This window comes from Protopterus annectens, chromosome 2.part1 (assembly GCF_019279795.1).
Source record: "Protopterus annectens isolate FY-2018-M chromosome 2.part1, PAN1.0, whole genome shotgun sequence".
Taxonomy (NCBI): Eukaryota; Metazoa; Chordata; order Ceratodontiformes; family Protopteridae; genus Protopterus; species Protopterus annectens.
In genome coordinates this window covers 677300922-677325063 of record NC_056729.1, presented here as the reverse complement: position 1 = coordinate 677325063, position 24142 = coordinate 677300922, and the positions used below count along the sequence as shown (strand labels likewise).

The window sequence follows — 24142 nt, the reverse complement described above, 5'->3', positions numbered from 1 at the left end:
TAAGGGACAAAGCTCACTTGGAGACTACAGTTAAATAGTAATTCCAGAGTTCCTGATAGGTTGTGTTTCATGCTACTTAGAAGGCAGTCTGGGATACTGCCACGGCCCATTGATGCAGTGTTCTTGGCTTTAAAGAGAGCAGTAAGAACTTGTTCCTTAGTGATACCTGGGGGATTTATATTTGATAGTATTTCCTGAGGGGAAGCTGCAGGGACAGAGGTGAAACAGCTCAGTGTAGGTGGCTCCATTAACAATGAGCTCTGCACACAGCTGCGTATTGTCTTTGAGGTTGCACATACAACAAAAGAATGCCTTGTGGTTATCCTTGGCACAGGAGGTCAGATTTACCTTGAATTTCGCTTTGGTGGACTTCATCTGTCCTCCGAGTTGTTTGTTTCACATGACTGGAGTGCTTTTAATCTGCTGAGTGCTACATCTCTTAATTTTTACCATGATTTTCTTCCTTCTGTTATACAGCGCACTGATGTTGTGATTCCACTGGGGTGGCTTGTTTTTTTAAGTTAGCTCTGCACTTCTTCCAAGTGGGTACAGCTGTCTCTGTGCAGCTATTAGCATACTTGTATAGGATTTCTGTGAACAGTTCCATGCAGACAGCAATGTTCTCAGGGTTTAGGGGCCTTTGAAAATTTGGCAGGTTATTATTTAATAGAAGGAGGTTAACCTTAGCATAGTTCCTGAACATTCAAGGGTTAGCTGTGTTTCCAGGTCTTATTTTTACTTCAAAGGAGACCATTTTGTGGTCTGACTTTACCAGACAGGAGATTATACAAGGGGATGTGCACCACTCCCCCATATTAGTGAGTACCAGATCCAGTATGTTTGCACCCCTCTTTGACATATTGATAATCTGGTCTGGGGAGTTTGTGTTTACAAAGTCCTAGGAATCTCCATGTCTGCATGTTTGCTGTCGCATATTATTCTCAATTAATAGTGGGGTAATTAAAGTCACCTGTGAGTATGGTATTGGGTTGGATGGTGAGTGTCCGCAGCATGCTTAAATATGTGTTATGATTTTTCTGGGTCATAAGGTGGACCCATAGTTTGCACAGACGTGGTATGGGATTTTCTCAATGGTGATTAGTTCAAGTTCAAGTATATCCTCAAAACTAAAAGAAAACAATTTATGCACTGTCCCTCGCTAAGGAAAAGGACCACAAGGTCTATATCTTAAGTGTAACTGTTGTGCTAATAGATTGCTTGGCTGAACTGGGTCTACAGCTAGCCTAGGGTCCACAGTAAAAGATAGCTTAACAGTCTTAGACTCCCTAGTCAGGCTGCTGTAATAAGTAATAAAATAAGCATTCTACAGTGCAAACAGCCTGTATAACACGTCCCCCCTGCTTACTTCATTTCACAGTTGCTAAAGAATTAAATATCTGTACAAAATTCAGGTTAAAAGATTGATTACTCCCAACAGTCAGTAAAATTGTCTGGCTAAACTACAAACTTTGTTTAATACAATACTGAGTAAAACATAGCTCACTTTCAAATGAATTGAGTAAAATTGAGTAAATTGCAACGCACTTTAAAAAGAACTGAGTAAAACCACTGTAAAGTTCTATTCTTTAAGCCTGCATACTCACAGATCCTGGAAATCCTTGTAGCTTGGTATAGCCCCACTCCGCTTGCCCTCGCTTTGATCGGGCCCCACCCTGCCCTCAAATCCCACCCATCCCCACTAGTGCTAAATTTAAGCCCAATAAACCACCCCCCTACAACCTATAATAGATACCCCACACCTCCATACACCACTCCCATACACCATCCCTTCCTGCCAACAACCCTCTTAATTCTCAACCCACATTCCTTACCAAGTACCACTACTATAAAGATCAGACCAATTATGTTCCTCTCAGTTATATTGCCTGGGCTATATCTCCTCACCATCTATAAAAAAAATCCGTATCTCGGCTTTCACCACCCCATATCTCATGCCATTTCTGCTCCCACCTTGAGTGAATCAGACCAACCCCTAGCTCACTACAAACCTGTCCTCTCCACTTTTAACAACCACCGACTAACTAGACCACGGCCCATCTCCCCCAAAACTAGATATTATCATAAAATAATAAGTAAAGCACTGAAACTAGTAATTACTGTACAATTTACTATGATGAGGGATGGAGGCATCCACCCTAATCCTGGACCCACCCTACCCACAAGCTCCCAGCCCACTACCACCTTCAACATATGGCCAAATTCAAGGTCCCCTAACTCTCTCCTGACCTGTCACCTAAACATCAGGAGTATTAACAATAAGGTCCATAATCTTCATGCCCTTCTGGCCACCTACTCACCTGATATGCTATATCTTACAGAAACCTGGCTAAAACCAGGAACTAAAAATGATGAGGTTATCCCACCAGGGTACAACATGCTTAGACCAGACCGAAACATCAGGAAAGGTGGAGGAGTAGCAGTTCTGTTTAAAAACACAATAGATGTCACTATAGCCCCACAGTAACCCCCCTTGTTCAATAATGCAGAAGCCCTAGTTAGCAAACTACAGCTTAACAAAAGTAAATCTATATTCATTGCCTGCATTTATATCCCCCCAGGCAACAATGCAAATACCCTAGACGACTTCCTCCAATGGCTTTCCAACACATAACCCCAAGAAACTGTGGTGTTAGGAGACGTTAATATTGACTGGAACAGTTGTTCCTCTGAATCTCCCACCACCCATATAAACCTTCACAGTTGTACCCAACTTGTATCTTCACCCACCAGAATAAACAAATCCAACTACAAAGGCAGTATCCTGGACTGGATTCTTATCAACAATTACCCAGACCTGTATAACATGGGTACCCTCCCAGATGATATAAGTGACCACCTACTCAGTTACATCATTAAGCATAAAGTAGATAAGCACCCCAAGTTCTATATAAATCTATCAGAAACAACAAGGACTTTAACTCCACTGACTTTCAGAATGAACTCAGAGCATGCAATCGGGCCATACTTCAAGAACTTCCACTAGATGATGCTGTAGACTATTTTAATTCTAAATTCCTCTCCATTCTAGATTCCCACGCTCTTATCCGCACCCTCAGAGCCAAAACTAAGACCGCCCCCCCCGGCTCTCTACAGTAACCAAAACCATAATCATAGCAAGAAATAAAGCATGGGACAAATGGCACACCTCCAAAGACCCACTTGACCATATTAAATTCTGACAACTAAGGAATGATACCAAGAAAGTCACATTGTTAGACAAAAAAACCTTCTATCAACACCTTCAGCAAAAAACACCAGAACAAACCTCAAAAATTTTGGGCAGGCACAAACAAACTGCTCCACCCTGGCCAAACCTCTATCCCCACCCCCTCAACTTGCAACCTAAAAACTCCAGAGGAAACTGCTAACATCATTAACAATTTTTTTACCAAAACCATACAATCACTAGCTAGCCATCTACCCCCACCAGCTCCTTTCAGAACTCCTCCACAACCACTACCCCACTCCCTTTCGCCTTCCAACCTGTATCTAAATCAACCATCTGATCTCTAATTAACAAACTAAAGCCCACTACCCTGGCAGCTGACCTCCACTCACCAGAATATTTACAAAAAGGGGCGGATGCCATTTCATACCCTGTCTCGATCATAATAAACCACACCTTGACTGAAGCCACTATCCCCTCTCTCTGGAAGTTTTCCCATGTCATTCTCCTTCATAAAAGAGGGAATTGTTTAGACCTCTCAAACTTCCAACCAATAGCCATACTATCATCACTGGCCAAAATTATGGAAAAGTACGTCCACAACCAATTAATGCACTATCTCAACCAAATAAACTACTGGCCAACTCTCAGCATGGTTTTAGGCCACACTTCAGCACCACATCAGCCCTCCTATCCTTCTCTAACTCTATCAACACCAATCAGAACAATAACAAACTTACCTCAGCTCTCTTCCTAGATCTCTCTAAGGCCTTTGATATGGTCAGTCACCAACTGCTTCTCCACACCCTGAAGGAACTGTCACTGAATAGTAGCTCTATTAAATGGTTCCAGTCTTACCTGTTTGATAGACAACAAGCAGTTTTATGTCAGAATACCCTATCCACACATCTACTCATTACTCTAGGAGTCCCCCAAGGCTCCATACTAGGACCACTACTCTTCTCAGTCTTTATCAATGACCTACCCACCATCACTCCCAAGGCCACCTGCATCCAATATGCGGACTCTACTTTAATATGTACTGCCTCCTCCTCAACTGAGTTTATGACCCTAACCCAGAATACTTTCAATGATGAAGAAAAATGGTTTGCAAACCATCAGCTTCTATTAAACCCCAAACAAAACTAAACTGCTCATCTTTTCCCCCACCTGCAAATCCTCCTCACCATTCTTTACTATAAGTTACAACAATGACACTATTATATCCCCAGATACTCACACAAAACTCCTGGGCGTCACAGTCGATAACAACCTAAAATATGATATCCATGTCAATCAAACCCTTAAACAAAAAACTGGGCTCCCTATACAGGATCAAACCCTTCCTCACTCCTTTTGCAAGAACCACTATCGCTTGGTCCCACCTACTATCTACCCTCCTCTATGCCTCCCCCTCTTCACTAACCTGAACCAAGCCACCCTTACCAAACTTGCTAGTTGTTACAACATATTGCTAGATTTGCTACAGGTGCTACCTCTAGGACCCACCATTGTATCAACCTAACTCAACTAGGATGGCTGGAGTAGCACAGTCTTCTCCGATACAACCAACTTATAATAACCCACAAAATACTATATCAACCCGAAAAAACACCAGCACAAAATAAGATCATCAAATCATACAGCAACCTGAGGACACTACGCTCTGCTGACAAACTGCTGGTACAAACAACTAAGAGCATAAATGTGGCTGGGGGCTCTCTATTCGTCAACTCAGTAGGCAAAACTTGGAATATGCTACCTGCCAGACTTACTCACCAATCCTCCTTAACCCAGTTCAAAAAAAGCCTCAAACTACACTTCCAACAGTATTGGCAGTGTCCCTTCTTAAACCTCGACTAATCACCACCTGCTGTTCCTGCAATCTCTCCCTAAGCATTTCAATCATATACTTTAATAAGTGTATGAATTCTTAAAGGGACTTAGCCCATAACTGTGTGTATTAGTGTCTGAAATTGAAGTGGCATGGTTTTGATGTTGTCTACTATGTTTTATCTATGTTTGTAAACCTACCGAAAACTGTATTTCTATTGTTCTTAATGTATTTGTACCCTGTTTTCTGGAGCTTTTCTCCCCGGGCCTCCACTGAAAATGGACATATGTCCAGTCGGACTTTCCCAACAAACAAATGTAAAATACATGTAAAATAAAACAAATAAATAAATAAATGATTAGAAGGTGGAGACGCTCAAGTGCATTGGCCTGTTTGACCACACTTAAGGTACATTTATTTATTATATAAATTGAGATACCACCAACTTTAGTCCCTGTCTGTGTAGTAGCTGGTCTAAATGCATGTAGGGCATTATAACCTTGCATTGTCAGGGTGCTCTCTATACCTTTAAACCATTTCTCAGTGACTGCACAGACATGGGGCATTTTCCATGGTGAGGAGAGCTTGTAGGGAGTGGAATTCTTGTTTAGTCTTCTAGCATTAAGCAGTAACACTCTTAGATTTTCTTGGTTTTGATTTGCTATTTTGGAAAGATTGTCAGGCTGGCATTGCCTAAAAATAGTACTTTGGGGGAGGATAATGTCTTAGCCAATATTCTAAAGCCTAGAAAGGAGAGGTACTGACCATTCCTGACAAAGCAGTGTGGTGACCATCTCCTTCCATGCTGACAAATATTGCACCCCTTTTGAATGATACCAGAAACTAAGCCAATTAATAAAGTTAGTCATCTTCTGTTTGCATCATGGCACCATCCTTGGAGAAGGTAGAATGCTCAGTGTTAAGCTCATATCAGCCTGGGACACATATTTGAGAACTCTATGATGTCTTGCTTCATATAGTCTAGGGAGGAGTCTCAGGTCATTTACACCCACATGGACTATGACTGAGTCATACTGGTACTTGTAGTCCACTGACCTGAGTGCATAGGTAAAATGGTGGATCTTGGCCTTGATAAGCAACTGATAGTGACTTTCTACCTACTCAGTCTGGTAACAGGGACATCATTGTGTCTCACAATGGAGTCTCCAATAATCAAAATTTTGGCTCATGTCATTGCTTGCCTTATGAGCTTAGAAGTAGAGGATCCATGAGATGTGGCTGTATGTGTTGATGTGAAATTTCAAGGGTGCTTTTACAGGAAAAATGTTAACTCAAGGTGCCTGCATCTATACAGTGCACTCCCAAACACCCGAGGAAACTACTGTAGCAGAACCGGAGGATTTATGGATAAAATATTAAGGGGGTACTTTGAAGTTAGGTTAGACAGTAGCTAATCAAACAGTGCTTACTGAAAAGAAACAAATAGCTTTGTCAACAATGATGAATACTGAGAATTCACCTAACTGGTCAATACCTGGCTACTACTAGTGTTGGTCTCACCACAGCTTCACACTGCTGGGATACAATGCCCCTTTGCTTATTCTCTCGCGAAAAACAAAGCAGTAGCACCAATCTCAAAATGAGAATCAGAACACAGGCTCTTTGCTGATCAACGGTCTCATCCCAGATTTTACAGGGATATGTAGGCTTGTTGTAGCCTTTTCCTGGCAGCTACCTTGAACAGCAACCCTCCCACTCACCTAATTTTTACAACTCCCTGGAACAGGTCAACAGTAATCTGCAATCGGACTGACCAGACTGATAAAAGTTAATTTTCTACCGATCCAGATAACTTCTGACTTGGTAGCATAGGCATTCCAAGGTGGAAGAGCTCCTAACAACCAGACACCCCAGACAGAAGGCTCAGTGGGATTAGAGGATCTACAGCAGAAGCCATGCCATGAGATGAATACAGGTGTCTCACTAGCTTTGAGAAACCTACTTGGCTAGGACCAGACATGAGTTTGCTTTACTGTCAGGGTGATAAGAATGAGTTTTGGTCTCCTTTTCCTCGAAATTAGCCAGAAGACATAGAATAAGAGGAAATGATGAAATAACAGCAAAGCATAAATGTTTAATCTGCTACATTAGAAAGTCCTAACACCGTCACTGCTGAACTCAGTCAGTTAAGTCACAGACAAAATAACATTGTCTTCCTTTTATTGTATCAACACTGAGGCTGAAAACAACCCATACAGCGCAATATGCCTACATCACCAAATAAGCAAATGGTTCTACAAATAAAAAATAGGACAAGCCAGGATCCACAACTCAAATGATGCAGAGCTGTTTTGGCTGGGGACTCCCTAGCAGGATTGTGATACTATGCCTCTGAGTCTCGACACTTTGAAAAATAAACTGTGATTCAAACGCAGATCTGCAAATTCTGAAACCTGCTACTACATCTTTAATGTCACTTTTGCATGGGGAGATCAAACATGTTGCCAACATTCCCCCCAACACCTGCAGCTTATATGTACTAACTCCTGGATCACTGCACCCTGAAGAAGAGAAATACTCTGAGATTTAGCATCCTCAATCAGTATGTATACTTACTTGCACATTTGTACTTTCAGTTCTGAAACTCCAAGAAACACAGACCTTACAATTGCAATAGGTATCCGTCTCTGTGTCCTTCCTCAAGTTGCCAAGTTCATGACCTCCTGGGCCTCCTTTGTGGGCACACTGTCACTGCAGAGTGCCCACTTTCTCACTTACAAAGGCGATCTTTTGAGCTGGGATTAGAGAAAGAGCTTCTCTCAGTCACTCCAGGAGTTACAGCCATGGCAGGATTCACTTCAGGTCTGCTTCAATTTATTTATATGCCTATTTTATTTATATTTGTTAACCAGGATAGAGCACAATGAGCCACATATACCTTTTTCAGATTCAGCCTGGGAGCATTCTCTGGGTGCTTAGAGTTACACAGTAGGCAAATGGAGGCTGAAAGAATCAAACCCTAGAATACAGGAAGCAGTTCATTAACAGCTCGTAGCATTAATCCTCTGTGCTAACTGACATTCTTTTGAAAGGCTAACCAGGAGATAGTCATCCAAGGAGAGAAACAATTGGAGTTCCCTCTCCATCAAAGATTTCTCCGCCATGGCCAACAGCTTAGTACATAGAGTCAACTGAAAGAATATCTGATAAAGAATACAGACAGTGATTCTCAGAAAAGTGTCCATCACATTGTGTCATCTTCTAGGCTCCCTGCAATAGCAGTGGCATAACCTTCTGGAGGGTCCCCATGTGGGACTTAATGTACCAGTTGTACTTGCTGAAGTCCCATGCTGTGTGGATTTCTCCATGTAGCCTGGTTTCCTCCCTTGTCCCAAAAACATGTTGGCTCATTGGGTACACTAAGCTGTTCACATACATGTGTGTGTGTGTGTGTGTGTGTGTGTGTGTGTGTGTGTGTGTGTGTGTGTGTGTGTGTGTGTGTGTGTGTGTCTGTGTGTGTTTATGTACAGTCATACATATATATAGGTCTACTTCAAAATATTGAAAGACCACTTACTCAAATCCCAAATCATCGATATCACAATATCGAAACCACATATCCCAGTGAACGTTTCCGATGGTTTGACGGTTCACAGATATGTGGGTTCGATATTGTCATCTTGATGATTTGGGATTCGAGTAAGTGGTCTTTCGATATTTTGAATTAGACCCACTCCTAATTTTCTTTATGTTCTCCTTCTTCAGACAGTGTGATTCTAGGCATGCTTTTAGTCCCACTTTGCACAAAAGACATCTGCTACTCTAAACTTTCAGCAGGAGTCACTGCAAGTATCACCGATTCCCAGAGATGCCAAAGGCTTGTGACCCTGGGTTGACCCTTTCCTCCCTGGCAACCTCTTCAGCATCTCAGCCCTGTTACCGAGTCAGGATCACTCAGTCTCATTACCAAACCAGGATCACTCAGTCTCCTTACCAAACCAAGATCACTCAGTCTTGTTACCAAACCAGGATCACTCAGTCTCGTTACTGAACCAGGATCACACAGTCTCATTACTGAACCAGGATCAATCAGTCTTGTTACCAAACCAGGCTCACTCAGTCTCGTTACCGAACCAGGCTCACTCAGTCTCCTTACCAAACCAAGATCACTCAGTCTCGTTACCAAACCAGGATCACTCAGTCTCATTACTGAACCAGGATCACACAGTCTCATTACTGAACCAGGATCAATCAGTCTTGTTACCAAACCAGGATCATTCAGTCTCATTACTGAAGCAGGATCACTCGGTCTAATTACCGAACCAGGCTCACTCAGTCTCCTTACCAAACCAAGATCACTCAGTCTCATTACCGAACCAGGATCACTCAGTCTCGTTACCAAACCAAGATCACTCAGTCTCATTACCGAACCAGGATCACTCAGTCTCGTTACCAAACCAGGATCACTCAGTCTCATTACCAAACCAGGATCACTCAGTCTTGTTACCAAACAAGAATCAGCAATCAGTGCAAAAACTTCTGTGCCACTGCATCAGCTAAACAGATAGATTTTGTTTAAAACTAGCTTTATAATGCCTATTATACAGAAATGTAGATAATGTTTAAAAGAACAGCATATATTGACCAACTAAAATACTTTGGGTATCTAAAGTACACATATGATATAAGTATACACCTCACCCACCATACAGAGATCAATGGAGGTGAGAAAGAAATCATTAAGAAGGAATATACTACACCACAAAGGGTGCAACTCAATAATAAATGCTTACATAATGTCATATACTTGTGCCATGTATGAGTTTCATCCAAAAAAATGTAGGATGGATATTGAGTTGTGTTATTATTGACCTAACTATTTATTTACTGTTTGTTAACTAGGTGAGTAGACTGGCACAAATCCTTTTCAGCCACCTCCCGAGCCATGTGGCAGAGACAACCGTATAAAGACCCTTCTCAGTCACTATCCAGGCCACGGGGCAGAGGCAACAGATTTTACATATATAGAAAGTTAATAATAATAGCTGAAGAATGCAAATATGCACAAAAACAATGGCAGGCTTACATTACAGTACACCATTTGAACACAGTTTATTTTTAGGACTATGATGTAGCGAGGCAGAACAAAAAGAAAATACTGATTTAGCTAAAAAAGCCTAGAGTGCTACAATATTACTAAATGAAGATTAAATTATGAACATAGGAATATCCTTGTACAGTATTCCATTCCTTCCAGGTGGTAGAACCTTAGAGTTGAAATATGCAACTGGGGTGTGAGGGGACATTGGGAGCTTGTCCCCCTAAAAAAACATTTTTAAGCAATGTGTTTTAGGCTACTATGAAATCAAAATAATAACTTTAGTTGAAAATGTCATAACGTTTGCTGGTGTCTTGATCTATAGTACATCTCAACAAGTATATATTTTGTGGGACACATGCTTTTCTATGCTAGTGTACCTAAGTCAGTCATACGTCTTAACTGTCATCTCTTCTTGTATTTTGCTTTGTTTGAGTATCTACATTTGCAGGAAGGCATGCTTACCTGTTGTTGCAATACAGTCAAAGCCAACAAAGGCATAGAAGCATGTTGCTGCTCCAGCTAACGTTCCAGCAAAACCGTATGGCATAAACCCTCCAGCTCCATAGGCACTGGAAACATTGACATTGGATGAAAGGTTTCTGAAATGTGAAAAAGAAAATGTCAGTATTTTAAAAAATATATCACGAAACAAAAACAGAAGCAACCCTATATGTAGGTTTGCCATTTCTGGATGAGATGAAAGCTTGTGTAAAACTACAACGTAAGCTCAGCTTCTGGATCTGTCACGTTTTTTATCATTAGAAAGTATACTGCTCCTGTGTCTGCACTGTTAGTGAATATAGAAATAATAGATACACCAGTATTTTCTGTAAGCGTACAACTTCAAGATGGCCCTGTTTTGTGGGCAACAATAGGATTTCCTTCCTTAAGAGTCCGCTCACAGCAATTCTTCTTCTTAGGTTTCTAACTCTTATGGTAGGAACATGCTTGAGTGTGGCCATATCAGGACAGAAGAAAACATCCATCTTAAAACATCCCAGTTGTGTGCCACCAGAGCATGGGTGAGATGTATCTGCAAAGAAAAATACATACTTAAAATTCAGAAAATAAGTGATTTGAATTAGATGGAGTAGCATTCTAGCAGAAAGGAAGACTGCAGAAGAGCAAATAAGTAAACTAGAACAGAGGGACCATTTAAGCAACAGCTGTTCTAATTTACTTTGAGGAGACCCTCTGCAGTCAGAAGCAGTTAGGAAGAATGTTGGGCATTAAGCATAATAAAAAGCCTTCCATGGGGATGCAAAACCCAAACAGACCAGATGAAGAACAGGTCAGAAATTCATATCAGGAAGCAGTGAGGTTACAAAAATCCTTGATTCAAGGAGTGGAGACCCAAGTAATATTACTTAGTAGATGGTATGTAGAGATGATCAACAGACAGGTACACATATACTCAAAACAAGAAATGTAAGCATTGTCACCCCTCCCTCGCATGACGGATTTTTTAATCCATACTTCATTTTATCATTTCCCATAAATATGGGTATTGTTGAAGCAATCAGTGTGTGGGTTCATAATTTACGGATATAGCTTCTGTTTTATCTTCATTAATTTTATTTTATATCCTGAAAAGACTTGAAACTATTTGGCCGGCTAAGAACTAGCTGTATTCAACTGGACGTATAAGAGAATTTAAGTACCTTTATCTGCACTTTTTTCCCAAAAATACAGTATTTAAATTGATTTTAACTGTGTTGCAGGAATATTAACTGAACTGGAAGTTAGTCAGTGTTTGCTGAATTTTTTATTTGCTAGTAATTACAGGTGTGGGGGTAGCCACATTCTTTGATGTCCTGTCCTTGCCTATTTAAGTGGTACAGTGTGAAATATTTTCTGCTTAAAAACCTCAGCTTTGGCCGGCTAAGAACTAGCTGTATTCAACTGGACGTATAAGAGAATTTAAGTACCTTTATCTGCACTTTTTTTCCAAAAATACAGTATTTAAATTGATTTTAACTGTGTTGCAGGAATATTAACTGAACTGGAAGTTAGTCAGTGTTTGCTGAATTTTGTTATTTGCTAGTAATTACAGGTGTGGGGGTAGCCACATTCTTTGATTTCCTGTCCTTGCCTATTTAAGTGGTACAGTGTGAAATATTTTCTGCTTAACAACCTCAGCTTTGGCCGGCTAAGAACTAGCTGTATTCAACTGGACGTATAAGAGAATTTAAGTACCTTTATCTGCACTTTTTTCCCCAAAAATACAGTATTTAAATTGATTTTAACTGTGTTGCAGGAATATTAACTGAACTGGAAGTTAGTCAGTGTTTGCTGAATTTTATTATTTGCTAGTAATTACAGGCGTGGGGGTAGCCACATTCTTTGATTTCCTGTCCTTGCCTATTTAAGTGGTACATTGTGAAATATTTTCTGCTTAAAATCCTCAGCTTTGGCCGGCTAAGAACTAGCTGTATTCAACTGGATGTATAAGAGAATTTAAGTACCTTTATCTGCACTTTTTTTTCAAAAATACAGTATTTAAATTGATTTTAACTGTGTTGCAGGAATATTAACTGAACTGGAAGTTAGTCAGTGTTTGCTGAATTTTATTTGCTAGTAATTACAGGTGTGGGGTAGCCACATTCTTTGATGTCCTGTCCTTGCCTATTTAAGTGGTACAGTGTGAAATATTTTCTGCTTAAAAACCTCAGCTTTGGCCGGCTAAGAACTAGCTGTATTCAACTGGACATATAAGAGAATTTAAGTACCTTTATCTGCACTTTTTTTCCCCAAAAATACAGTATTTAAATTGATTTTAACTGTGTTGCAGGAATATTAACTGAACTGGAAGTTAGTCAGTGTTTGCTGAATTTTGTTATTTGCTAGTAATTACAGGTGTGGGGGTAGCCACATTCTTTGATTTCCTGTCCTTGCCTATTTAAGTGGTACAGTGTGAAATATTTTCTGCTTAAAACCTCAGCTTTGGCTGACTAATAACTAGCTGTGTTCAACTGGACGTATAAGAGAATTTAAGTACTTTATCTGCACTTTTTTTCAAAAAATACAGCATTTAAATTGATTTTAACTGTGTTGCAGGAATATTAACTGAACTGGAAGTTTTGACTCTGCTCTTCAGTTAGTCCCACCCACCCTCCCTGTTTTTGTTTTGGTGTTAATCTTAGTGGCCTTGAAACTGCCCGCCCCTCTTGTAAATTTGTGTTTAGATACTCCTTCTGGGCCCATCTCATTTGCTCACTCAACTGAGTGCAGTGAGATCATATTCTGATTTCAGGCACTCCTACTGTGTACAAAGAGAGCATCTGGGAAACAGAAAAAAAAAATTAAGCTTGTTTCCTGCCTTTCCTGTTAAGTGGTATAGACTATTTGTAGGCTTCTGAGCCCCCAAGCTCTTCTGTGTTGGAGGGAAGCCTTCTAGCTTAGTTTTTTCTTATAACTAGCCAGTTTTCTAGTTTCAGCACTCAAATCTGTTTCTTTGATCTCAGCACTAGTTCAGAAAAAAATTTCATCTGCTTTTACTGTACTTGTGTTTCTACCTACTTTATTTTACTTTTGCATCATCTTAAAAGTACTCAATTGTATTTATTACTGCTTGGTGTAACTCATTCTAAGCCTTTTGGTTTAAACACTTGGGCTTTTTGGACCAGTTGTTTTGCACTGAGAGGGTTTGTGGTCTGCACTGTAGTGGCAGAACAGGTAACTTATATCCTTCTAGGTTGGGAACTGCTGATTGAGGCCTCAGTGTCTGTTATTCTAAAAGTGTATTAATTCTGGTTTAAGCACTTGGGCTTTCAGGCCAGTTATTTTACATTAAGAAGGTTCGTGGTCTGCACTCTTGTGGGAGGAGAGGCTGGACTCTGCCCTTCTGAGCTGGGAATTTCTGGTTAAAGACTTATAGTGCATGCATATCTGAACTGCTTCTTACTGAAGTTGGTGCGCCTTGTTTGCTGTGGCATAGACTGGATTCGGGCCTGCTGGATCTAGCTTTGTTTGTGTAACTTGAGCACTAATCCAGGCATTCTCTAAAGTATTCAATTGTATTTATTACTGCTTGGTAGTAACTTGATTAAAGTGTAGCTATCATTCTAAGTCTTTTGGATTAAGCACTTGGGCTTCAGACCAGTTGTTTTACATTAGGAAGGTTTGTGGCATGCACTGTGGTGGCAGGACAGGTAGCTTTCATCCTTCTAAGTTGGGAACTGCTGATTGAGAGCCCAGTGTCTGTTATTCTTAAAGTGTATTAGTTCTGGTTTAAGCACTTGGGCTTCAGGCCAGTTATTTTACATTAAGAAGGTTCGTGGTCTGCACTCTTGTGGGAAAAGAGGCTGGACTCTGCCCTTCTGAGCTGGGAATTTCTGGTTAAAGGTTTATAGTGCCTGAATATTTGAACTGTATCTTACTGAAATTGATACACCTTGTTTGCTGTAGCATAGACTACATCCAGGCCTGCATATGCTTGTTGTTTGTTTGCTTGTTATTTCCCTGGAATGCTAATTCCACCTAATACGCGGCTTCTCAGCGCTTCTGTGGATCACTAGTGATATCTGCATTGCTTACTGTACTTATTTCCTTGTTTCACTTGACAGAAAGTTACTGTTTGTCATTTTTGCATTTAAGTTACCTGTAACACATTGCACTTAAGTTACCTGGCACTTGCTCACTAAAGCAATTATATAAGTCAGCACTAAACATTAAAAGCACTACACCCTCACTCCCCACTGGCCCTTGTTTTCAATTATAAAGGAATTCCCAATATTATTCTAGCATGTCCAAAGGTCAGTTGTCAATCTCCTCTCCGGTCCAGCTGGTGAATCTGGGAATCTTGAGGCAATGTTACAACTGCCTCATGTACACAGACAACCCTCTCCTCCTCCCAACAAATTCCAACACATGTGAGAGATGCAACCATATAGCCAGACTGGAGGCTAAGCTCTCTCTACTCAGTACTGGCATAACCAGTCAGGAGGAGAAGGAAACCACACTCACTACAATTCCAGTCTCACATAGACCTACCACGACAGCAAACCAAACACATAATCACACAAAAACATACTCGGAGGCTCTAAATAAAGATCTGCCTAGCAGAGACCTCCAAAGCAGACACTCAAGCAACCGCTACCCCAAAACAAAACACGTGCAACACATACCTCACAAAGCCAGTGTGCCGAACGGTCACAGCCCTTAAGACTAAACAACACACCTGATACACTTGTAATAGGTGACTCTATCATCAGGCACACTGACGTCCCGCTCACCAGGCTGAACAAGGAGAGGGTTACGGTGAGCAGCCTGTCGGGAGCTAGGATCCGCCACATAACACAAGCACTCAGGTCACTCCAAGGCAAGTACAAATATGACTTAGTCATTGTCCATGCTGGTGTGAATGACCTAAGACGTACCTCCCTGGACTACATGAAAAGAGACATAGAGGAGCTCTCTGTGCATGTAGCCCAGGCCGGTATGACCCTGACCTTGAGTAGCATCTTACCCTCACCAAGAATGATGCCACAATATGAAGACAAGATGATCAATTTCAACAATTGGCTTAAGTACTGGTGTCATTCAAAAGGGATCCAATGCCTGTCAGCTTGGGATGATATGCTCGACAAGCCACGATGCTTTGCTAGGGACGGCTTGCACCTGTCACCCCTGGGATTTCGGATATTGGCAAAGGCTCTTCCTACCTCCATAGTGCCTTTTTTAGGCAAGGCTCAAAAGACAAACCCACCTCCATAGGTATCACAAGGGATAAGAAACTAAGAGTAATGCTACTCAACGCCAGAAGTCTAAACCTCAAGATGCACGCACTCAAAACTCTCCTTAGCATGGAGAACATCGATATCTGTGCAGTAACAGAAACCTGGTTCAGGGCTCCCGAGAGCACCCCAGCACTACCAGGTTATACCTCATACCATGCTTTTCAGCCCCAAAACTTGGACCGAACCCCAAAAGGAGGGGGAATATCGATATTTATCAAAGATACCCACACCTCCAGGTTGGTGGCAAAGCACGAAGCATCAGAGACTATCCATGTGCAACTAACAGTGGGTAAAACTGCCTTCCAGTTTATAGCCTGCTACAGACCACCCTCCCAAACCCAGGAACCCCACTCGGCCTTCCTGAGAACACTGGAAAATATGAAGGTCTCTCCAAACACCATTATATTGGGCGACTTCAACTACCCAAACATAGACTGGGAGCATTACGCTAGCTCCAACACCCTAGCCCAAAGGTTCCTAGAATTTATAAACTCAAATTCTATGGAACAACTTGTTACCACTCCCACAAGAGGGGAAAACATACTGGACCTGATCATCACCAACATGGGGACTCTATGCTCCAGTCCAGAAGTGTATCCCTCACTGGTAAGATCAGACCATAAACTAATCTCACTGGATATTCACATCCCGACCCCACCCCCTGCCCAGAAAACCACAGTGAAAAACTTCTCTAAAGCAAATTTCACACTCCTCAAAACCGAGGTGGAATCCTTCAAAGACCCGGGGCCTGTGGAAAATATGGCCCAGACCGCAGAATCCTTTATAAACGCATTCTATGAACACCTTCAGGAATGCATGGATCATGCGATCCCAAATAAAACCAAGACCCAATCCTCCAAAGGCAGATGTCCTGTCTGGTGGACCCCAGCCATAAACAAACTATACAATAGAAGGAGGAAGCTACTAAATGATAGAGCAAAATCCCAAAAAGGGAAGGCATCACTGATCAGTATTAGCAAAAACTACGGGCACTCATAAAATTGTCTAAGGCCAGCTTCAGGAGAAAAATTGCACAGGAGACTAAGGATAATCACAAGGCTTTCTTTAGTTATGTTAGGAACCTGGGTGGTAATTCCCAGATATGCTCAGAATTAGTCCTAAATGACAAAAATACACCGAACCCACAGACATTGTCAACATCCTAGCTGACAGGTTCAGCAAACCCCTCCCCACCAAAAGGGCAAATATCTATCCCAGTAGAGTGCTGCCCCTGACATCTCAGATGCTCAGGTAAGAGCCACCTCCAAAGCAAAAGACACAGCATCAATGGGACCAGACGGTGTCCCGGCTGCCCTACATGAACTCCAAGAAGAGCTAAACCCAAACATAAAACTACTGTTCAATCTCAGCCTTACTACAGGATATGTGCCCAAAGAGTGGCGTACAGCAACAGTGGTCCCTCTCCATAAAGGTAGTGCCTCAACGGATCCTGGAAACTATCGCCCCATAAGCCTGACTAGCTTGGTCTGCAAAGCTATGGAAAGGATCATCATGGACCTCATAAATAAAGATATTGGGGACCTACAGACACTGGATCCTACCCAGTTCAGCTTTGTTAAGGGCAGATCCTGCCTCTTAAACCTGGTTGATTTCTTTGAAACAGTCACCAAGGCCATTGACGAGGGGAAGGTGGTCCACACAGCCTACCTGGACCTCGCAAAAGCCTTTGATACAATACCCCACTCGGGCATTATAGATAAGCTCACCAGCTTAAATATAAACCCCTATGTCACTAGATGGATTGCAAACTGGCTCAAGGACAGAACCCACATGGTTAGAATTGCTGGAGCCATGTCAGACTCCAAACCAGTTACAAGTGGTGTACCACAAGGCTCAGTCCTGGGACCTCTCTTGTTCGGTATATATGTCTCGGAGGTACAGGCCAACATGGAAGGACTGTGGCTGACCAAATTCGCAGATGACTGCAAACTGGGCACCATAATCGACTCTCCAGCCGACACAAGCATCCTCCAAAAGGGCCTCATAGAAACAGACAACTGGTGCCAGAGCCATGGCCTCAAGCTAAATGCCAAAAAGTGTATAGTCATCCCCTTTGGCAAAAACAAAGTGCCCACAAATTACCACATAGGTGGTAATCCATTAAGTACAGAAGAAGTAATTAGGGACCTGGGGACCCAAGATGATAGCAATCTCTCATTTGACAACCACGTGGCCAAAGTGGTTAGAAAAACATTTTATATAGCCCACCTAATCATGAAGGGATTCACATCTAGATCAGGGAGGTCATCGTGCCTCTTTACTCATCCCTCATCAGGCCCATAATTGAGTACAATGCCCCTTTGGGATGTACCTTACCAGACACCTGCAGCAACTGGAAAGACCCCAAAAGTACCTCACCAAGAGGATCAAAGGGCTCAAACAGATGCCATATGCTGCCCGGTTAAAGAAACTCCAGCTCTACTCAGTGGCATACCGCCTGTTCAGAGGCGATCTGTGCCTGACGATAAAGCCATGTCCAACCCGAATTAATGGACATGCTGCACCTCAGAAAATCCAAATCCCATCGAGCTACGCCGAGAGACTTGAACCTCAGCACTGAAATAAATACGACATGCTGGAGGGACAGATTCATAACCCAGAGGCTCCCTTCACTCTGGAATAAAATCCCAGTCCAGGTTAGGCAGAGTCCCTCATTGACACTCTTCAAGAGGAATCTTGATGAGTGGATGGGAGATCGTAGGTTTACCCCGGGTATCACTTCTGTGTCACTGTTAGACAGAGGCACAGTATACTAACCTCGAAAAAGGGCATAGCAAAATAAATTTAAAATGGGTGGCGAAAGCCAAACACATTCTGGCTAGGCTTATAAATGCCCTAGGGCAGATAGCCTAGTATGAACCTATGAACCTAAAATGTACAACAACATCGAGATGCCCTTCCCTGGATTATTTAAGTACGAAATAATATCATACGTATATAAAGCCAACTTTTCTTGATCATCATATTAATTATATCCTTGCATTTCTGAGTCTCTTATTTTCTTTTCCAATGGCTCTAAATATAGGTTCATAGATTAGTACTAGGCTAACTGCCCTTGCGAGCTATTTTAAGCCTAGCCAATTATCCCTTGTGAGATTCAAACCCTGCACCTTGTGTTTGTAAGGCAAACAACTTAACCATTAGGCCACCCTCCCATCCCTTTATTTATTTATTTATTTTATTTATTTGCAGTTGTTTACCAGGATAGTCCATTGGGCCTAATGAACCCATTTTCAATGGAGTCCTGGGGAGAAAAGCTCCTAAATACATATTACACAAAGATTAATATACACACAGATTGCATGTAGACTACAGAGGTAAACAAACTATGCTTAATATACTTCTTAAAAGCTCCTAAATACATGTTACACAAAGATTAATATACACACATAGATTGCATGAAGATTACAGAGGTAAACAAACTAAGCTTAATATACACACACACAGACTGCAGGTTCATTACAGAGGTAAACAGACTGATGAAAAGTATTTCAATCAAAGGAAATGATATCAAACAATTTTTTTTTTTTTTTTTTTTTTTTTTTTTTTTTTTTTGGTAAATCCCTGGAAATATAATGCAAATATAAATGGGAAAAGAGTACAAATACAGACTGGATGATCATCAACAAAAAAGATATGTACTAACTGCATATATAGAAGTATTTAAGGACCAGAACAAAACAAATCATCCCTATTGTCCTTGTAACTGGGAAGGAACAGTAATAGAAGTCACTTACTCATTCTGAAGCCGGAAAAGGCCTGAGAGCACTCCTGAGACATATAGACTGAGAATGTAGCAACAATCCATCTGATATCAGCTGGTTTGGCAAAGCAGCAGTTAACAGATTTGAACACATAAGTTCAAAGATATAGTCTTTCTAGCACATAAAAATCCCTTTATTTTGAGATACACCTACCCAGGATGACTAGAACCCAGACAACTGGCTTCTCAATTGCAGATCTAGCTGGTAGAGTTTCTATGAGGAGCTGGAAACAACACAGGGAGAAAATTAGAATGCCATATTTAGACTCTCCTCCAGAGACCCTCTGACTCTCTAGCTGACTGCACTGTACATATAGGGATACTGCAAGCAGAGGCATGAGACTCTGCATATATACATGCATGCCAAGTTATAGAAAGAAATACCAATTTAAAATTGGTAAATACGTTTAAGAATAGCCCTTAGTGTTGTTAACACAATTAAATCTACTATAGCACATCAACAATGAATGCATAATTTTAAATGCTATTACTATCAACTGTCAGTTTAAATAAGTCACACTATCATTACTGAATGACTGAGGACAAATCCCAACTATGGAAGGGCCGACTCAGATGGTCTTCATCTGAAGTTTACTATGTGCTGTGACATTTATATCACCTTACCATTAGAGGTCTGTTGTTACTGGCATATTTCCAAACAGCCAACATCATTCCTGTCACTCCAACCACTAAGGAATCTTCTAGCACTTCCCCTGACTTCACTTCTCTCCCCCTGCCGACATTCAAGAAAAGGCAGCAGCTTCTCACCTGCAACAGCATACTAAAACATATGGGCAAACAACCAGTAAAAAACACAGCTTTAGAAAAGGCCATGCTATCAGCACTGGTCTGCTCACTTACTGAGTTAATTTAACATTCAGTGAAAGCTGAGTGCAAACATATTCATCATCCTCCCCAAAGTATTTGACACAGTAGGCCATAACACACTTACTGAGCTGTCTCTCTATGGAGTCAGCAACACAATATTACAATGCTTTTATGAAGATCTAAACAACAGATCCTTTAAATTTGTGCTCACATATCCATTTCCCGCTACCCTTTTACCCAGTGTCCCCTAGCATTCTGTCCTTGGACCATGTCCATTTGTGGCCAGTATCAATTTAACCATCGTTACTCAGAAAACTAATATCTTGGGGTATGCAGATGATGTAGTTATCTTGGAAATAAGCATTTCTCCTACTGCCATTTCCACTCTTTTAATACTAAGCTGGATGGTATATGCCAGAAAGACCTGAAGGAAAAACCTCAATAAAACTAATTCTACGATCTTTGGTACACATAAATACCATAATGCTTGCAAGTGCAGCATGAGGGCTGTTAGTCTCAATGGCTGCAAACTCAAATTAGTTGATGCTATAAATATCTAGGTGTCTGTCTACATCCTTCATTGACTTTCTCTGCTCATTTTGTAACCTGAATAACAAAATCACAGCATTATTTTACAGTCATCGCTGTAATTTCAAATTTACTAACTAAGCAGGGCAGAAGCTATTGGAAAAGGAGTGCTCCTACCAGTACTTGAATACTCCCTTCCAATTATTGCCTACACATCTGCCAGTAATACTCAAAAGCATGAAACTATCCACAACTGCATCTGCTGGTTTACTGCACACAACGGTAAATCTCTATATCACTGCCTTGCAGTACCTTAATCCGAGTGGATTCCTATTCTACTTCAAATCACTCTACTCATTCGGTATCTCCTGTTTGTGCATAACTTTTAGTTGTTTTTCTTGATTTAAAAGGGTGGTAGGTGCAAAACAATGGATGCTCACCAGAGATCGCAGATGCCACCAGTATCACCTACAGCAAGCAGTTATTTGCTAAAAAATAGGAGTGCCAAGTTGGAGGCTGTTATACATAGTACAGGGAGACGACTTCAAATCGAAGTGGAAAGAAATAATATTGAAAGGTGGAGGGGGAGTATGAAATAACTAGAGAGGTAGAGTCTGGATGCAGGCACTATATGCAAAAACCCTACACCTTATAGATTTTATTGCATACTTGGGAGCCATTTAAATACCATCCCATTGTTCCTCTGTATATTGCCTTTCCATTCTCTTTTCTGAGTCTTTCATAACTTGTTCTTACTGATTCTTACAGATATCATGCATTATTTATACGCTCTACTAATAATCCTATTTTTAACCAATGTTTGGTCCTAGACTCTGCTTGGCTTTTTTTTTTTCTGTGTCTTAACTGCACTTATTCTTGTTGGTAAAAATCTGTTTTCCACATTTCCGCATTGGCTTAGTTCTCAAAATACTTTCTGTTTCTTCAGGACCAATGTAAAACCTTATGTGGTGTAAATATTACTAGGAAATACTACATATCTTGTATATCATCGGATTCCTCTATTCTAATGCTTGTCGCTCTCCTCATCTCTCTAATTTGCCCTGATTGAGCTTCTTCTATCTCAGACCATCCACATGGAACTTACCGCCAATCACAGTACACATTCTATATCTCCACCCCACATCTACAGTGCTGGACCTCTTACTCCAGAGCTCTGATGGTAGAATAAGACAGATGGTTCTACACAGTTAATGAAAAAGACAATGAAGTGCCTAGCATATTTAAAACCTACATTACTAATGTAAAATAAGTTTAAATAACAGTGTACTTCAATAAAGCAGTTACTAATGTAAAATAAGTTTAAACAAGAGTGTATTTCAATAAAGCAGTTTTCCTTGACAAAAACATTTTAGGACAAGGAGTGGACTGCAAGAATCTATATATCATGACATTTTACCAAGAAAAACTCCACTGAAGAAATGGATAACTTTTAAAATGTGAGCTACAGTTCAGTATAGAATTATGCAATTATTTCAATCAATACTGCATTTAACCTGCTGCATTTCTTACAGTCTTTCCTTATTCCCTTTCACCACTGAAGGTAACCCAGCCCAGTGTAAGGCTAACTTGCCTATTCCTTCTTTTTTGACACCTTTATTAACTTCACATTACTACTCAGTGGCATGGGTCTACATATAGCTATAAAGGAAAAAAACATTGCAAATATTTTTTCTTTTTTCCTGCATTATACATATATGGTTTCTTTCTTAATAATTATTATTCTATTTAACATTACATTGATTGCTCAAGGCCTGTCCTCCCTGAAATTTTACTCCTCCGGCTCCTAAGCATTAATCTGCATGTATTACTCCTGCAGATTCCATTATTTCTATGTAGCTTGCTCCTTCCCTTTTCTAAAGACCCCACCTCCATTCTTTCATCTCCTTTATAACACTCATTATGGTTGCTTTAGTTTTTTTCTAGTGATTGTTTTTTTTTTGGCAGCCAATAGCATTAACCTTACTTAGTAGGGTCTTACTTTGCTTAGGGAATTCAGTTTCTATATGTCAACTCAAAAGAATCAGAATAAATTCCTTTGTTATAATAATTTGCTTTCCTAATATTTCTGACAAAGTACATTGTAGGGAATTTTTAAAATATACTAACTTGTTGCAGTCCCAAAAAACAAGTTCCCAAATAACCCTCTCTTTCCAATAACACCTCCAACAATTGCTGTCTACTTATGGAAAATTGTCTGAAGTCTACTTGGGGTATAAAATTATCCATGCAAACACTATATGCAAAAAAAACCTACTCTTTATAGATTTTATTGCATACTTGGGAGCCATTTAAATAGCATCCCATTGTTCCTCTGTATATTGCCTTTCCATTCTATTTTCTGAGTCTTTCATAACTTGTTCTTACTGATTCTTACAGTTATCATGCATTATTTATACGCTCTACTAATAATCATATTTTTAACCAATGTTTGGTCCTAGAATCTGCTATAAACTCAACCAGACCTGGTCTTTCATTGAACACTCCCCTATTCATTTCTCTTTGCCTATACTCTATTATCAGTCCCAGGTAGGGAAAGCACTCTCTAAGCCGCAGTCCAGATTTCTGCTTGGACTCCTCCCACTTTATGACTTTCCCACCCTAGTTATTTGCTCCCAGTACCTTGGTTCCTTTGTAATTTTTCTACAATAAATTCCAGCTCCCTCTTGGCTTTTTTTTCTATGCCCTTAACTGCAGTCATCCTTACTGGTAAAAATCTGTTTTCCCCATTTCCACATTGGCTTAGTTCTCAAAATATTTTCTGTTTCTTTGTATGTACAATATTATGTATGGTTGTTGCTCTCCTTAAGGGCCTGCTTCAACACTACACCTCTTTACTTATTTCGTACCCTCCTCCCACCTCTCAATATTAATTCTTTCCACTTCGATTTGAAGTGTTCTGCTTGCACTATGTATAATGTACAGTTGTGTATACTTACCATAAATGTAGATGTTCGAGTGTATTCACTGTTGCAGTCATCACATTTCGGTTATCCCTGCCAGGGTAGCCCTCGGCCAGCCCGAATACCAGAGGTTTAGTATTTCTGCATTGGTTGCTGTCGCTCCAGGAGTGACGTCAGGTCGTCAGTAGTATACAGTGAGGCAGCCGATGCCATTACATCAGTTTTTCTTGCCCTAACCTGTCAGGAGCCCACAAGTGGGA

General features: G+C 40.7%; 1 protein-coding gene across 2 annotated transcripts in view; it reads right to left on the bottom strand.

The window, feature by feature from the left end:
• The window catches only part of SLC7A2 (solute carrier family 7 member 2), a 1203198-nt gene that overhangs the window by 257698 nt on the left and 921358 nt on the right, over positions 1-24142 (bottom strand). For both annotated transcript variants that reach the window (XM_044062413.1, XM_044062412.1), the window contains one exon: positions 10546-10682. In XM_044062413.1, the coding sequence (XP_043918348.1) occupies positions 10546-10682 (137 nt within the window). The remainder of the gene's footprint in view (positions 1-10545; positions 10683-24142) is intronic.